Here is a 20,157-nt window from a genome sequence, read left to right on the forward strand (position 1 = left end):
TGGTTTACATTAATAATATTCATCAGGTGTATTAATGTACCACATGACTCACCTACTGAATGGTTTACATTAATAATATTCATCAGGTGTATTAATGTACATCACATGACTCACCTACTGAATGGTTTACATTAATAATATTCATCAGGTGTATTAATGTACCACATGACTCACCTACTGAATGGTTTACATTAATAATATTCATCAGGTGTATTAATGTACTACATGACTCACCTACTGAATGGTTTACATTAATAATATTCATCAGGTGTATTAATGTACTACATGACTCACCTACTGAATGGTTTACATTAATAATATTCATCAGGTGTATTAATGTACTACATGACTCACCTACTGAATGGTTTACATGTACTACATGACTCACCTACTGAATGGTTTACATTAATAATATTCATCAGGTGTATTAATGTACCACATGACTCACCTACTGAATGGTTTACATTAATAATATTCATCAGGTGTATTAATGTACCACATGACTCACCTACTGAATGGTTTACATTAATAATATTCATCAGGTGTATTAATGTACCACATGACTCACCTACTGAATGGTTTACATTAATAATATTCATCAGGTGTATTAATGTACCACATGACTCACCTACTGAATGGTTTACATTAATAATATTCATCAGGTGTATTAATGTACCACATGACTCACCTACTGAATGGTTTACATTAATAATATTCATCAGGTGTATTAATGTACCACATGACTCACCTACTGAATGGTTTACATTAATAATATTCATCAGGTGTATTAATGTACCACATGACTCACCTACTGAATGGTTTACATTAATAATATTCATCAGGTGTATTAATGTGGTTTATATTAATAATATTCATCAGGTGTATTACACATGACTCACCTACTGAATGGTTTACATTAATAATATTCATCAGGTGTAGTAATGTACTACATGACTCACCTACTGAATGGTTTACATTAATAATATTCATCAGGTGTATTAATGTGGTTTACATTACATGACTCACCTACTGAATGGTTTACATTAATAATATTCATCAGGTGTATTAATGTACTACATGACTCACCTACTGAATGGTTTACATTAATAATATTCATCAGGTGTATTAATGTATTCACATGACTCACCTACTGAATGGTTTACATTAATAATATTCATCAGGTGTATTAATGTACCATCAGGTGTAGTACATCACCTACTGAATGGTTTACATTAATAATATTCATCAGGTGTAGTAATGTACTACATGACTCACCTACTGAATGGTTTACATTAATAATATTCATCAGGTGTATTAATGTACCACATGACTCACCTACTGAATGGTTTACATTAATAATATTCATCAGGTGTAGTAATGTACTACATGACTCACCTACTGAATGGTTTACATTAATAATATTCATCAGGTGTATTAATGTACTACATGACTCACCTACTGAATGGTTTACATTAATAATATTCATCAGGTGTATTAATGTACTACATGACTCACCTACTGAATGGTTTACATTAATAATATTCATCAGGTGTATTAATGTACCACATGACTCACCTACTGAATGGTTTACATTAATAATATTCATCAGGTGTATTAATGTACCACATGACTCACCTACTGAATGGTTTACATTAATAATATTCATCAGGTGTATTAATGTACCACATGACTCACCTACTGAATGGTTTACATTAATAATATTCATCAGGTGTAGTAATGTACCACATGACTCACCTACTGAATGGTTTACATTAATAATATTCATCAGGTGTATTAATGTACCACATGACTCACCTACTGAATGGTTTACATTAATAATATTCATCAGGTGTATTAATGTACTACATGACTCACCTACTGAATGGTTTACATTAATAATATTCATCAGGTGTAGTTAATGTACTACATGACTCACCTACTGAATGGTTTACATTAATAATATTCATCAGGTGTATTAATGTACTACATGACTCACCTACTGAATGGTTTACATTAATAATATTCATCAGGTGTAGTAATGTACCACATGACTCACCTACTGAATGGTTTACATTAATAATATTCATCAGGTGTATTAATGTACTACAATGGTTTACATTAATAATATTCATCAGACTCACCTACTGAATGGTTTACATTAATAATATTCATCAGGTGTATTAATGTACTACATGACTCACCTACTGAATGGTTTACATTAATAATATTCATCAGGTGTAGTAATGTGCTACATGACTCACCTACTGAATGGTTTACATTAATAATATTCATCAGGTGTAGTAATGTACTACATGACTCACCTACTGAATGGTTTACATTAATAATATTCATCAGGTGTAGTAATGTACTACATGACTCACCTACTGAATGGTTTACATTAATAATATTCATCAGGTGTATTAATGTACTACATGACTCACCTACTGAATGGTTTACATTAATAATATTCATCAGGTGTATTAATGTACATTAATAATATTCATCAGGTGACTCACCTACTGAATGGTTTACATTAATAATATTCATCAGGTGTATTAATGTACCACATGACTCACCTACTGAATGGTTTACATTAATAATATTCATCAGGTGTATTAATGTACATGACTCACCTACTGAATGGTTTACATTAATAATATTCATCAGGTGTATTAATGTACCACATGACTCACCTACTGAATGGTTTACATTAATAATATCATCAGGTGTATTAATGTACCACATGACTCACCTACTGAATGGTTTACATTAATAATATTCATCAGGTTGTACCACATGACTCACCTACTGAATGGTTTACATTAATAATATTCATCAGGTGTATTAATGTACCACATGACTCACCTACTGAATGGTTTACATTAATAATATTCATCAGGTGTATTAATGTACCACATGACTCACCTACTGAATGGTTTACATTAATAATATTCATCAGGTGTACATTAATGTACTACATGACTCACCTACTGAATGGTTTACATTAATAATATTCATTCATCAGGTGTACATTAAATATTCATCAGGTGTATTAATGTACTACATGACTCACCTACTGAATGGTTTACATTAATAATATTCATCAGGTGTACCTACTAATGTACTAATATTCATCAGGTGACTCACCACCTACTGAATGGTTTACATTAATAATATTCATCAGGTGTATTAATGTACCACATGACTCACCTACCTGAATGGTTTACATTAATAATATTCATCAGGTGTACTTGACTCAATGTACATTAATAATATTCATCACATGACTCACCTACTGAATGGTTTACATTAATAATATTCATCAGGTGTATTAATGTACCTACACATGACTCACCTACTGAATGGTTTACATTAATAATATTCATCAGGTGTATTAATGTACCACATGACTCACCTACTGAATGGTTTACATTAATAATATTCATCAGGTGTATTAATGTACCACATGACTCACCTACTGAATGGTTTACATTAATAATATTCATCAGGTGTACATTAATGTACCACATGACTCACCTACTGAATGGTTTACATTAATAATATTCATCAGGTGTATTAATGTACCACATGACTCACCTACTGAATGGTTTACATTAATAATATTCATCAGGTGTATTAATGTACTACATGATTAATGTACCAATGTATGACTCACCTACTGAATGGTTTACATTAATAATATTCATCAGGTGTATTAATGTACTACATGACTCACCTACTGAATGGTTTACATTAATAATATTCATCAGGTGTATTAATGTACCACATGACTCACCTACTGAATGGTTTACATTAATAATATTCATCAGGTGTATTAATGTACCACATGACTCACCTACTGAATGGTTTACATTAATAATATTCATCAGGTGTATTAATGTACTACATGACTCACCTACTGAATGGTTTACATTAATAATATTCATCAGGTGTACTACATGACTCACCTACTGAATGGTTTACATTAATAATATTCATCAGGTGTATTAATGTACTACATGACTCACCTACTGAATGGTTTACATTAATAATATTCATCAGGTGTAGTAATGTACTACATGACTCACCTACTGAATGGTTTACATTAATAATATTCATCAGGTGTATTAATGTACTCATGACTCACCTACTGAATGGTTTACATTAATAATATTCATCAGGTGTATTAATGTACTACATGACTCACCTACTGAATGGTTTACATTAATAATATTCATCAGGTGTATTAATGTACCACATGACTCACCTACTGAATGGTTTACATTAATAATATTCATCAGGTGTATTAATGTACTACATGACTCACCTACTGAATGGTTTACATTAATAATATTCATCAGGTGTAAATGTACTACATGACTCACCTACTGAATGGTTTACATTAATAATATTCATCAGGTGTATTAATGTACTACATGACTCACCTACTGAATGGTTTACATTAATAATATTCATCAGGTGTATTAATGTACTACATGACTCACCTACTGAATGGTTTACATTAATAATATTCATCAGGTGTATTAATGTACTACATGACTCACCTACTGAATGGTTTACATTAATAATATTCATCAGGTGTAGTAATGTACTACATGACATCACCTACTGAATGGTTTACATTAATAATATTCATCAGGTGTATTAATGTACTACATGACTCACCTACTGAATGGTTTACATTAATAATATTCATCAGGTGTAGTAATGTACTACATGACTCACCTACTGAATGGTTTACATTAATAATATTCATCAGGTGTAGTAATGTACTACATGACTCACCTACTGAATGGTTTACATTAATAATATTCATCAGGTGTATTAATGTACTACATGACTCACCTACTGAATGGTTTACATTAATAATATTCATCAGGTGTATTAATGTACCACATGACTCACCTACTGAATGGTTTACATTAATAATATTCATCAGGTGTATTAATGTACTATTCATCAGGTGTATTAATGTACTACACATGACTCACCTACTGAATGGTTTACATTAATAATATTCATCAGGTGTATTAATGTACCACATGACTCACCTACTGAATGGTTTACATTAATAATATTCATCAGGTGTATTAATGTACCACATGACTCACCTACTGAATGGTTTACATTAATAATATTCATCAGGTGTATTAATGTACCACATGACTCACCTACTGAATGGTTTACATTAATAATATTCATCAGGTGTAGTAATGTACTACATGACAGAATGGTTTACATTAATAATATTCATCAGGTGTATTAATGTACCACATGACTCACCTACTGAATGGTTTACATTAATAATATTCATCAGGTGTATTAATGTACCATGACTCACCTACTGAATGGTTTACATTAATAATATTCATCAGGTGTATTAATGTACTACATGACTCACCTACTGAATGGTTTACATTAATAATATTCATCAGGTGTATTAATGTACCACATGACTCACCTACTGAATGGTTTACATTAATAATATTCATCAGGTGTATTAATGTACTACATGACTCACCTACTGAATGGTTTACATTAATAATATTCATCAGGTGTATTAATGTACCACATGACTCACCTACTGAATGGTTTACATTAATAATATTCATCAGGTGTATTAATGTACTACATGACTCACCTACTGAATGGTTTACATTAATAATATTCATCAGGTGTATAATGTACCACATGTACCTACTGAATGGTTTACATTAATAATATTCATCAGGTGTATTAATGTACCACATGACTGAATGGTTTACATTAATAATATTCATCAGGTGTATTAATGTACTGACTCACCTACTGAATGGTTTACATTAATAATATTCATCAGGTGTATTAATGTACCACATGACTCACCTACTGAATGGTTTACATTAATAATATTCATCAGGTGTATTAATGTACCACATGACTCACCTACTGAATGGTTTACATTAATAATATTCATCAGGTGTAGTAATGTACCACTCACCTACTGAATGGTTTACCATCAGGTGTACACATGACTCACCTACTGAATGGTTTACATTAATAATTATTCATCAGGTGTAGTAATGTACTACATGACTCACCTACTGAATGGTTTACATTAATAATATTCATCAGGTGTAATGTACCACATGACTCACCTACTGAATGGTTTACATTAATAATATTCATCAGGTGTATTAATGTACTACATGACTCACCTACTGAATGGTTTACATTAATAATATTCATCAGGTGTATTAATGTACTACATGACTCACCTACTGACATGACATCACCTACTGAATGGTTTACATTAATAATATTCATCAGGTGTATTAATGTACCACATGACTCACCTACTGAATGGTTTACATTAATAATATTCATCAGGTGTATTAATGTACCACATGACTCACCTACTGAATGGTTTACATTAATAATATTCATCAGGTGTATTAATGTACCACATGACTCACCTACTGAATGGTTTACATTAATAATATTCATCAGGTGTATTAATGTACCACATGACTCACCTACTGAATGGTTTACATTAATAATATTCATCAGGTGTATTAATGTACCACATGACTCACCTACTGAATGGTTTACATTAATAATATTCATCAGGTGTATTAATGTACCACATGACTCACCTACTGAATGGTTTACATTAATAATATTCATCAGGTGTATTAATGTACCACATGACTCACCTACTGAATGGTTTACATTAATAATATTCATCAGGTGTATTAATGTACCACATGACTCACCTACTGAATGGTTTACATTAATAATATTCATCAGGTGTATTAATGTACCACATGACTCACCTACTGAATGGTTTACATTAATAATATTCATCAGGTGTATTAATGTACTACATGACTCACCTACTGAATGGTTTACATTAATAATATTCATCAGGTGTAGTAATGTACTACATGACTCACCTACTGAATGGTTTACATTAATAATATTCATCAGGTGTATTAATGTACCACATGACTCACCTACTGAATGGTTTACATTAATAATATTCATCAGGTGTAGTAATGTACTACATGACTCACCTACTGAATGGTTTACATTAATAATATTCATCAGGTGTATTAATGTACTACATGACTCACCTACTGAATGGTTTACATTAATAATATTCATCAGGTGTAGTAATGTACTACATGACTCACCTACTGAATGGTTTACATTAATAATATTCATCAGGTGTAGTAATGTACTACATGACTCACCTACTGAATGGTTTACATTAATAATATTCATCAGGTGTAGTAATGTACCACATGACTCACCTACTGAATGGTTTACATTAATAATATTCATCAGGTGTAGTAATGTACTACGTGACACACCTACTGAATGGTTTACATTAATAATATTCATCAGGTGTATTAATGTACTACACTCACCTAATGGTTTATCATTAATAATAATGTCAGGTGTACAATGTACTCACCTACTGAATGGTTTACATTAATAATATTCATCAGGTGTAGTAATGTACTACATGACTCACCTACTGAATGGTTTACATTAATAATATTCATCAGGTGTAGTAATGTACTACATGACTCACCTACTGAATGGTTTACATTAATAATATTCATCAGGTGTAGTAATGTACTACATGACTCACCTACTGAATGGTTTACATTAATAATATTCATCAGGTGTATTAATGTACCATGACTCACCTACTGAATGGTTTACATTAATAATATTCATCAGGTGTATTAATGTACCACATGACTCACCTACTGAATGGTTTACATTAATAATATTCATCAGGTGTATTAATGTACCACATGACTCACCTACTGAATGGTTTACATTAATAATATTCATCAGGTGTATTAATGTACCACATGACTCACCTACTGAATGGTTTACATTAATAATATTCATCAGGTGTATTAATGTACCACATGACTCACCTACTGAATGGTTTACATTAATAATATTCATCAGGTGTATTAATGTACCACATGACTCACCTACTGAATGGTTTACATTAATAATATTCATCAGGTGTATTAATGTACCACATGACTCACCTACTGAATGGTTTACATTAATAATATTCATCAGGTGTATTAATGTACCACATGACTCACCTACTGAATGGTTTACATTAATAATATTCATCAGGTGTATTAATGTACCACATGACTCACCTACTGAATGGTTTACATTAATAATATTCATCAGGTGTATTAATGTACCACATGACTCACCTACTGAATGGTTTACATTAATAATATTCATCAGGTGTATTAATGTACTGCATGACTCACCTACTGAATGGTTTACATTAATAATATTCATCAGGTGTATTAATGTACCACATGACTCACCTACTGAATGGTTTACATTAATAATATTCATCAGGTGTATTAATGTACCACATGACTCACCTACTGAATGGTTTACATTAATAATATTCATCAGGTGTATTAATGTACCACATGACTCACCTACTGAATGGTTTACATTAATAATATTCATCAGGTGTAGTAATGTACTACATGACTCACCTACTGAATGGTTTACATTAATAATATTCATCAGGTGTATTAATGTACTACATGACTCACCTACTGAATGGTTTACATTAATAATATTCATCAGGTGTAGTAATGTACTACATGACTCACCTACTGAATGGTTTACATTAATAATATTCATCAGGTGTATTAATGTACCACATGACTCACCTACTGAATGGTTTACATTAATAATATTCATCAGGTGTAGTAATGTAATGACTCACCTACTGAATGACATTAATAATATTCACCTACTGAATGGTTTACATTAATAATATTCATCAGGTGTATTAATGTACCACATGACTCACCTACTGAATGGTTTACATTAATAATATTCATCAGGTGTAGTAATGTACTACATGACTCACCTACTGAATGGTTTACATTAATAATATTCATCAGGTGTAGTTAATGTACTACATGACTCACCTACTGAATGGTTTACATTAATAATATTCATCAGGTGTAGTAATGTACTACATGACTCACCTACTGAATGGTTTACATTAATAATATTCATCAGGTGTAGTAATGTACTACATGACTCACCTACTGAATGGTTTACATTAATAATATTCATCAGGTGTAGTAATGTACTACATGACTCACCTACTGAATGGTTTACATTAATAATATTCATCAGGTGTATTAATGTACTACATGACTCACCTACTGAATGGTTTACATTAATAATATTCATCAGGTGTAGTAATGTACTACATGACTCACCTACTGAATGGTTTACATTAATAATATTCATCAGGTGTATTAATGTACCACATGACTCACCTACTGAATGGTTTACATTAATAATATTCATCAGGTGTATTAATGTACCACATGACTCACCTACTGAATGGTTTACATTAATAATATTCATCAGGTGTATTAATGTACCACATGACTCACCTACTGAATGGTTTACATTAATAATATTCATCAGGTGTATTAATGTACCACATGACTCACCTACTGAATGGTTTACATTAATAATATTCATCAGGTGTATTAATGTACCACATGACTCACCTACTGAATGGTTTACATTAATAATATTCATCAGGTGTATTAATGTACCACATGACTCACCTACTGAATGGTTTACATTAATAATATTCATCAGGTGTATTAATGTACCACATGACTCACCTACTGAATGGTTTACATTAATAATATTCATCAGGTGTATTAATGTACCACATGACTCACCTACTGAATGGTTTACATTAATAATATTCATCAGGTGTATTAATGTACCACATGACTCACCTACTGAATGGTTTACATTAATAATATTCATCAGGTGTATTAATGTACCACATGACTCACCTACTGAATGGTTTACATTAATAATATTCATCAGGTGTATTAATGTACCACATGACTCACCTACTGAATGGTTTACATTAATAATATTCATCAGGTGTATTAATGTACCACATGACTCACCTACTGAATGGTTTACATTAATAATATTCATCAGGTGTATTAATGTACCACATGACTCACCTACTGAATGGTTTACATTAATAATATTCATCAGGTGTATTAATGTACCACATGACTCACCTACTGAATGGTTTACATTAATAATATTCATCAGGTGTATTAATGTACCACATGACTCACCTACTGAATGGTTTACATTAATAATATTCATCAGGTGTAGTAATGTACTACATGACTCACCTACTGAATGGTTTACATTAATAATATTCATCAGGTGTATTAATGTACTACATGACTCACCTACTGAATGGTTTACATTAATAATATTCATCAGGTGTAGTAATGTACTACATGACTCACCTACTGAATGGTTTACATTAATAATATTCATCAGGTGTATTAATGTACCACATGACTCACCTACTGAATGGTTTACATTAATAATATTCATCAGGTGTATTAATGTACCACATGACTCACCTACTGAATGGTTTACATTAATAATATTCATCAGGTGTATTAATGTACCACATGACTCACCTACTGAATGGTTTACATTAATAATATTCATCAGGGGTAATAATGTACTGCATGACTCACCTACTGAATGGTTTACATTAATAATATTCATCAGGTGTATTAATGTACTGCATGACTCACCTACTGAATGGTTTACATTAATAATATTCATCAGGTGTATTAATGTACCACATGACTCACCTACTGAATGGTTTACATTAATAATATTCATCAGGTGTATTAATGTACCACATGACTCACCTACTGAATGGTTTACATTAATAATATTCATCAGGTGTATTAATGTACCACATGACTCACCTACTGAATGGTTTACATTAATAATATTCATCAGGTGTATTAATGTACCACATGACTCACCTACTGAATGGTTTACATTAATAATATTCATCAGGTGTATTAATGTACCACATGACTCACCTACTGAATGGTTTACATTAATAATATTCATCAGGTGTATTAATGTACCACATGACTCACCTACTGAATGGTTTACATTAATAATATTCATCAGGTGTATTAATGTACTACATGACTCACCTACTGAATGGTTTACATTAATAATATTCATCAGGTGTATTAATGTACCACATGACTCACCTACTGAATGGTTTACATTAATAATATTCATCAGGTGTATTAATGTACCACATGACTCACCTACTGAATGGTTTACATTAATAATATTCATCAGGTGTATTAATGTACCACATGACTCACCTACTGAATGGTTTACATTAATAATATTCATCAGGTGTATTAATGTACCACATGACTCACCTACTGAATGGTTTACATTAATAATATTCATCAGGTGTATTAATGTACCACATGACTCACCTACTGAATGGTTTACATTAATAATATTCATCAGGTGTAGGTACTACATGACTCACCTACTGAATGGTTTACATTAATAATATTCATCAGGTGTATTAATGTACTATGACTCACCTACTGAATGGTTTACATTAATAATATTCATCAGGTGTAGTAATGTACTACATGACTCACCTACTGAATGGTTTACATTAATAATATTCATCAGGTGTAGTAATGTACATGACACCTACAATGGTTTACATTAATAATATTCACCTGACTGAATGGTTTACATTAATAATATTCATGAGGTGTTGTAATGTGCTACATGACTCACCTACTGAATGGTTTACATTAATAATATTCATCAGGGGTAGTAATGTACTGCATGACTCACCTACTGAATGGTTTACATTAATAATATTCATCAGGTGTATTAATGTACCACATGACTCACCTACTGAATGGTTTACATTAATAATATTCATCAGGTGTAGTAATGTACTACATGACACACCTACTGAATGGTTTACATTAATAATATTCATCAGGTGTATTAATGTACTACATGACTCACCTACTGAATGGTTTACATTAATAATATTCATCAGGTGTAGTAATGTACTACGTGACACACCTACTGAATGGTTTACATTAATAATATTCATCAGGTGTATTAATGTACTACATGACTCACCTACTGAATGGTTTACATTAATAATATTCATCAGGTGTAGTAATGTACTACATGACTCACCTACTGAATGGTTTACATTAATAATATTCATCAGGTGTATTAATGTACTACATGACTCACCTACTGAATGGTTTACATTAATAATATTCATCAGGTGTAGTAATGTACTACATGACTCACCTACTGAATGGTTTACATTAATAATATTCATCAGGTGTATTAATGTACCACATGACTCACCTACTGAATGGTTTACTCACCTACTGAATGGTTTACATTAATAATATTCATCAGGTGTAGTAATGTGCTACATGACTCACCTACTGAATGGTTTACATTAATAATATTCATCAGGTGTATTAATGTACCACATGACTCACCTACTGAATGGTTTACATTAATAATATTCATCAGGTGTATTAATGTACCACATGACTCACCTACTGAATGGTTTACATTAATAATATTCATCATGTATTAATGTACAGGAATGGTTTATTAATAATATTCATCAGGTGTATTAATGTACCACATGACTCACCTACTGAATGGTTTACATTAATAATATTCATCAGGTGTATTAATGTACCACATGACTCACCTACTGAATGGTTTACATTAATAATATTCATCAGGTGTATTAATGTACCACATGACTCACCTACTGAATGGTTTACATTAATAATATTCATCAGGTGTATTAATGTACCACATGACTCACCTACTGAATGGTTTACATTAATAATATTCATCAGGTGTATTAATGTACCACATGATTCACCTATGAATGGTTTACATTAATAATATTCATCAGGTGTAGTAATGTACACCTACTGAATGGTTTACATTAATAATATTCATCAGGTGTATTAATGTACCACATGACTCACCTACTGAATGGTTTACATTAATAATATTCATCAGGTGTATTAATGTACCACATGACTCACCTACTGAATGGTTTACATTAATAATATTCATCAGGTGTATAATGTACCACATGACTCACCTACTGAATGGTTTACATTAATAATATTCATCAGGTGTATTAATGTACCACATGACTCACCTACTGAATGGTTTACATTAATAATATTCATCAGGTGTATTAATGTACCACATGACTCACCTACTGAATGGTTTACATTAATAATATTCATCAGGTGTATTAATGTACCACATGACTCACCTACTGAATGGTTTACATTAATAATATTCATCAGGTGTATTAATGTACCACATGACTCACCTACTGAATGGTTTACATTAATAATATTCATCAGGTGTATTAATGTACCACATGACTCACCTACTGAATGGTTTACATTAATAATATTCATCAGGTGTATTAATGTACCACATGACTCACCTACTGAATGGTTTACATTAATAATATTCATCAGGTGTATTAATGTACCACATGACTCACCTACTGAATGGTTTACATTAATAATCAGGTTCATCAGGTGTATTAATGTACCACATGACTCACCTACTGAATGGTTTACATTAATAATATTCATCAGGTGTATAATGTACCACATGACTCACCTACTGAATGGTTTACATTAATAATATTCATCAGGTGTATTAATGTACCACATGACTCACCTACTGAATGGTTTACATTAATAATATTCATCAGGTGTATTAATGTACCACATGACTCACCTACTGAATGGTTTACATTAATAATATTCATCAGGTGTAGTAATGTACTACGTGACACACCTACTGAATGGTTTACATTAATAATATTCATCAGGTGTATTAATGTACCACATGACTCACCTACTGAATGGTTTACATTAATAATATTCATCAGGTGTATTAATGTACCACATGACTCACCTACTGAATGGTTTACATTAATAATATTCATCAGGTGTAGTAATGTACTACATGACTCACCTACTGAATGGTTTACATTAATAATATTCATCAGGTGTAGTAATGTGCTACATGACTCACCTACTGAATGGTTTACATTAATAATATTCATCAGGTGTATTAATGTACCACATGACTCACCTACTGAATGGTTTACATTAATAATATTCATCAGGTGTATTAATGTACCACATGACTCACCTACTGAATGGTTTACATTAATAATATTCATCAGGTGTATTAATGTACCACATGATTCACCTATGAATGGTTTACGTTAATAATATTCATCAGGTGTATTAATGTACCACATGACTCACCTACTGAATGGTTTACATTAATAATATTCATCAGGTGTAGTAATGTACTACATGACTCACCTACTGAATGGTTTACATTAATAATATTCATCAGGTGTAGTAATGTACTACGTGACTCACCTACTGAATTATTTACATTAATAATATTCAACAGGTGTAGTAATGTGCTACATGACACACCTACTGAATGGTTTATATTAATAATATTCATCAGGTGTATTAATGTACCACATGACTCACCTAATGAATGATTTACATTAATAATATTCATCAGATGTAGTAATGTGCTACATGACTCACCTGCTGAATGGTTTACATTAATAATATTCATCATGTGTAGTAATGTGCCACATGACTCATTTACTGAATGGTTTACTTTAATAATATTCATTAGGTGTATTAATGTACTGCTTGACTCACCTACTGAATGGTTTACATTAATAATATTCATCAGGTGTATTAATGTGCCACATGACTCACCTACTGAATGGTTTACATTAATAATATTTATCAGATGTATTAATGTACCACATGACTCACCTATTGAATGGTTTACATTAATAATATTCATCAGGTGTATTAATGTGCTACATGACTCACCTAATAAATGGTTTACATTAATAATATTCATCAGGTGTATTAATGTACCACATGACTCACCTACTGAATGGTTTACATTAATAATATTCATCAAATGTATTAATGTACCACATGACTCACCTATTGAATGGTTTACATTAATAATATTCATCAGGTGTATTAATGTACCACATGACTCACCTATTGAATGGTTTACATTAATAATATTCATCAGGTGTAGTAATGTACTACATGACTCACCTACTGAATGGTTTACATTAATAATATTCATCAGGTGTATTAATGTACCACATGATTCACCTATGAATGGTTTACGTTAATAATATTCATCAGGTGTATTAATGTACCACATGACTCACCTATTGAATGGTTTACATTAATAATATTCATCAGGTGTATTAATGTACCACATCACTCACCTACTGAATGGTTTACATTAATAATATTCATCAGGTGTATTAATGTACCACATGACTCACCTACTGAATGGTTTACATTAATAATATTCATCAGGTGTATTAATGTACTGCATGACTCACCTACTGAATGGTTTACATTAATAATATTCATCAGGTGTATTAATGTACCACATGACTCACCTACTGAATGGTTTACATTAATAATATTCATCAGGTGTAGTAATGTACCACATGATTCACCTATGAATGGTTTACGTTAATAATATTCATCAGGTGTATTAATGTACCACATGACTCACCTATTGAATGGTTTACATTAATAATATTCATCAGGTGTAGTAATGTACTACATGACTCACCTACTGAATTGTTTACATTAATAATATTCATCAGGTGTATTAATGTACCACATGATTCACCTATGAATGGTTTATGTTAATAATATTCATCAGATGTATTAATGTACCACATGACTCACCTATTGAATGGTTTACATTAATAATATTCATCAGGTGTATTAATGTACCACATGACTCACCTACTGAATGGTTTACATTAATAATATTCATCAGGTGTATTAATGTACCACATGACTCACCTACTGAATGGTTTACATTAATAATATTCATCAGGTGTATTAATGTACTGCATGACTCACCTACTGAATGGTTTACATTAATAATATTCATCAGGTGTATTAATGTACCACATGACTCACCTACTGAATGGTTTACATTAATAATATTCATCAGGTGTAGTAATGTACTACGTGACACACCTACTGAATGGTTTACATTAATAATATTCATCAGGTGTATTAATGTACCACATGACTCACCTACTGAATGGTTTACATTAATAATATTCATCAGGTGTAGTAATGTACTACGTGACTCACCTACTGAATTATTTACATTAATAATATTCAACAGGTGTAGTAATGTGCTACATGACTCACCTACTGAATGGTTTATATTAATAATATTCATCAGGTGTATTAATGTACCACATGACTCGCCTACTGAATGATTTACATTAATAATATTCATCAGGTGTAGTAATGTGCTACATGGCTCACCTGCTGAATGGTTTACATTAATAATATTCATCAGGTGTAGTAATGTGCTACATGACCCACTTGCTGAATGGTTTACATTAATAATATTTAACAGGTGTAGTAATGTGCTACATGACTCAGCTACTGAATGGTTTACTTTAATAATATTCATCAGGTGTAGTAATGTGCTACGTGACTCACCTACTGAATTATTTACATTAATAATATTCAACAGGTGTAGTAATGTGCTACATGACCCACTTGCTGAATGGTTTACATTAATAATATTTAACAGGTGTAGTAATGTGCTACATGACTCAGCTACTGAATGGTTTACTTTAATAATATTCATCAGGTGTAGTAATGTGCTACATTACTCACCTGCTGAATGGTTTACATTAATAATATTCATCAGTTCTATTAATAATTTATTTTAATGAAAACGTTTTTGTTGTGCATTCCACAGTATGACTTTGGGCTATGCAGCCTGGAGATATATAACGCTAAGCCTTCTGACACAGGACAGTACACGTGTGTGGCTACAAACTGTTTCGGAACATGTTCTACAACAGGCTATTTGAGAGTAGGTGGTAAGTGTCTTAGATATCAAGTATTAAATTTAGTATAGTAGACGACACCTGACACTTTATGTAATTAAGTGGGTCACATCTAACACTTTATGTATTGTACCTACATCACACCTAATAGATTATGTAGTGAAGTGGGCCACGTCTACCGCTTTAAGTAGTGTACCAACACCACACCTGACAGATTATGTAGTGAAGTGGACCACATCTAACACTTTATGTATTGTACCTACACCACACCTAACAGATTATGTAGTGAAGTGGGCCACGTCTATCGCTTTAAGTAGTGTACCAACACCACACCTGACAGATTATGTAGTGAAGTGGACCACATCTAACACTTTAAGTAGTGTACCATCACCACACTGGACAGATTATGTAGTGAAGTGGACCACATCTAACACTTTAAGTAGTGTACCAACACCACACCTGACAGATTATGTAGTGAAGTGGGCCACGTCTAACACTTTATGTAGTGTACTAAACCACAGGTCAATGTATTAATATCCTTTAAAGGGTGTATCAATTAACAATATAGAATATAAACTTAACATAGATGGCGACTTAACTTTTAATAACCAAACCACTACAATTTTACTGTAAATACTGAACAGAGATTAAGAAAACAACAAATTTTCTTTTTCCAAATTATGACATTCTTGTTATAAATACTTAACGCTTTATACTACAACCTTTCATAGCCAAATGTTTACAATTTTTCAGTATAAATGCTTAACATAGACTCTGTAATATCAGTATTATAACTATCAGTTTGTGGACCTCTACAGTTTCTAATATTTTAATATCTATGGTTTTTATTTGTAAATCTCGTTATAAAAAACAAATATAAATCATTACTTAGGTGAAAGAGAACGGAGTCCGGAAAGTCCAAGGTTTGAGAAACTGGCTTCAGACGTCACGGCTGTAATAGGGACCACAGTAACTCTGGAGTGGTTGGCTCGAGGAGTTCCTCCACCACGTGTTTCCTGGTGAGTAGGTCATTGTAACAATATCACCTATTTTCATGCGTAAATTGGGACATTTCTTGTGTCATTTTTATTATTGTTTTCTCTTTTTTTAAATGTGATGTTTCATCATAAGTTAGATCGTTTAGTTGATGAGTGACGGAATAATGTCAACTGAAGTATAATATAACCGAGAGTAATAGTAATGTTTAATTGTAGACTGTAGTCCATTGCTTAATATAACAAGAGTAATAGTAATGTTTAATTGTAGACTGTAGTCCATTGCTTAATATAACAAGAGTAATAGTAATGTTTAATTGTAGACTGTAGTCCATTGTTTAATATAACAAGAGTAATAGTAATGTTTAATTGTAGACTGTAGTCCATTGTAGTAATGTTTAATTGTAGACTGTAGTCCATTGTTTAATATAACAAGAGTAATAGTAATGTTTAATTGTAGACTGTAGTCCATTGTAGTAATGTTTAATTGTAGACTGTAGTCCATTGCTTATTGTGTTACTTTACTGGTTAATACTTTCTGTATTTCTCACTTTATACCTGAAACATTTATTTTAGGATGAAAAACACGCACCGCTTACAAGAAGACTGGAGAGTCGACACCTATTCTAACCACCGAGGACTTTGTCGGCTTGTGATTCGTGATGTTAATCCTTCAGATACTGACGTCTATTCTTGTGTGATAGAAAATGAAAGTGGTAAACAGACAGGGATGGCAATGGTCCTTGTTCAAAGTGAGAATCTTTAGAATGCTAAACTTCTAATTATGTACTTGTGAAGCTGTTGATATGAGTTACTTACATTTTTAATCATGGTTCTACTTCAAGTTCTGACTGTGTAAAGTGTCGTATTGTCAGCTCCTTTAACGTTTTTAGTAGTTAAGTATATAGCCTTATGCTTCATCTTGGTTTATAGATGGTGCTGATGAAAATGGAAACCTAAAAGAAATTACATCACGTTTACTACTAAATCAACAAATAACGGAAGGTAAGACAGGAAAGATTTTTTAGTCCAGTATGAATTTTATAATGTGTGGTTGTCAGAATTTCACGTTATAAATTTACAAGATAAGAACTAACCAATCAACAGAACTATCAGATACAGTCAACAAGAGAACTACCCAATCAATAGAACTAACGGATACAGTCAACAAGAGAACTAACCAATCAACGAAACTAATGGGTATAATCAACATGGGAACTAACCAGTCAACAGAACTAATGGGTATAGTTAACATGAGAACTAACCAATAAACAGAACTAATGGATATGGTGAGAAATTTTTAAACGTCATCTAACGATTAAAGAATGAACTAAAATGTGTACAAACAACATTATCATATGGGTGGAGGATGGGTGTTATAAACATTATGCATGTTTTTGGAGAATGAATCTATTATCCCCAAGTCTCAAATCTCAGACAACAGTGTGTGTGTGTGTGTGAATTTCTTCTGTTTATAAACACCCTGTTTAGTGTTTTGAAACTTGCTTGATACCGAGCGTTACTAGATCTGGTATTATTTATTGTCACACCATTCTGATCACAGTAACTTTTCCACTAGAGATATTAGGTGAATATAACATGTTTTGGAATGGGTTTAACCTCACATTCATTGAGACGCCTTACACGGCCGTCACATTCATTCAGAACTCTACCTCATATGTAAGTAATATAGGCAGTCACTTACTGTTTTAATTACTTTGAATAAACGGAACTTATTTTACATTTATGGGCTATGTGCATTCAGATATAAAATAACATAACCGAAAAACTGTTTAATATGATAATCACGAGTTTCTCAATAAAATATAATGAAAGTGACTTCATACATTTGTATTCATAACATTAGAGAAATACGTAGCTTTACACAATCAATTAAACAAAAAATATGAAACCTTATAAGTTATAAACCAAAGGCTTTCGAAAGGCGAACCTTTGTTTTCATGAGGGATAAACTGTGATTGGCTATATAAAATGACGTGTAAAAACAATTGTGTGACGTCATGGTATCACCATGACAATCTTGTAGTGTTTTAGATTGGTTTCCTCAGATTGTTACATGTGCACGTGTTTTTTATTCCCTTTATGCAATAACACAGGAAACAAGAATATTAGAAACAGAGCTGTTAGAGAGACTTTCTTAAAAAGAAACAACAAATACGTTGATGGAAAGTATACTAATAAAGTGAAATAAAGACGTGTTATGAACCGAGAAATATT

General features: G+C 31.7%; 1 protein-coding gene across 10 annotated transcripts in view; it reads left to right on the plus strand.

Annotated features, from left to right (window-relative positions):
* Positions 1-20,157, plus strand: part of LOC143256333 (cell adhesion molecule DSCAM-like) — a 288,884-nt gene that overhangs the window by 249,158 nt on the left and 19,569 nt on the right. For all 10 annotated transcript variants that reach the window (XR_013031259.1, XR_013031258.1, XR_013031260.1 and 7 more), the window contains 4 exons: positions 16,834-16,957; positions 17,817-17,943; positions 18,496-18,671; positions 18,853-18,924. Coding sequence is in view for 3 of the 10 variants with exons in the window: in XM_076513421.1 (XP_076369536.1) it covers positions 16,834-16,957; positions 17,817-17,943; positions 18,496-18,671; positions 18,853-18,924 (499 nt within the window). In the remaining 7 variants the exon portion in view is untranslated. The remainder of the gene's footprint in view (positions 1-16,833; positions 16,958-17,816; positions 17,944-18,495; positions 18,672-18,852; positions 18,925-20,157) is intronic.

This window comes from Tachypleus tridentatus, chromosome 7 (assembly GCF_004210375.1).
Source record: "Tachypleus tridentatus isolate NWPU-2018 chromosome 7, ASM421037v1, whole genome shotgun sequence".
NCBI classification, from domain to species: domain Eukaryota; kingdom Metazoa; phylum Arthropoda; class Merostomata; order Xiphosura; family Limulidae; genus Tachypleus; species Tachypleus tridentatus.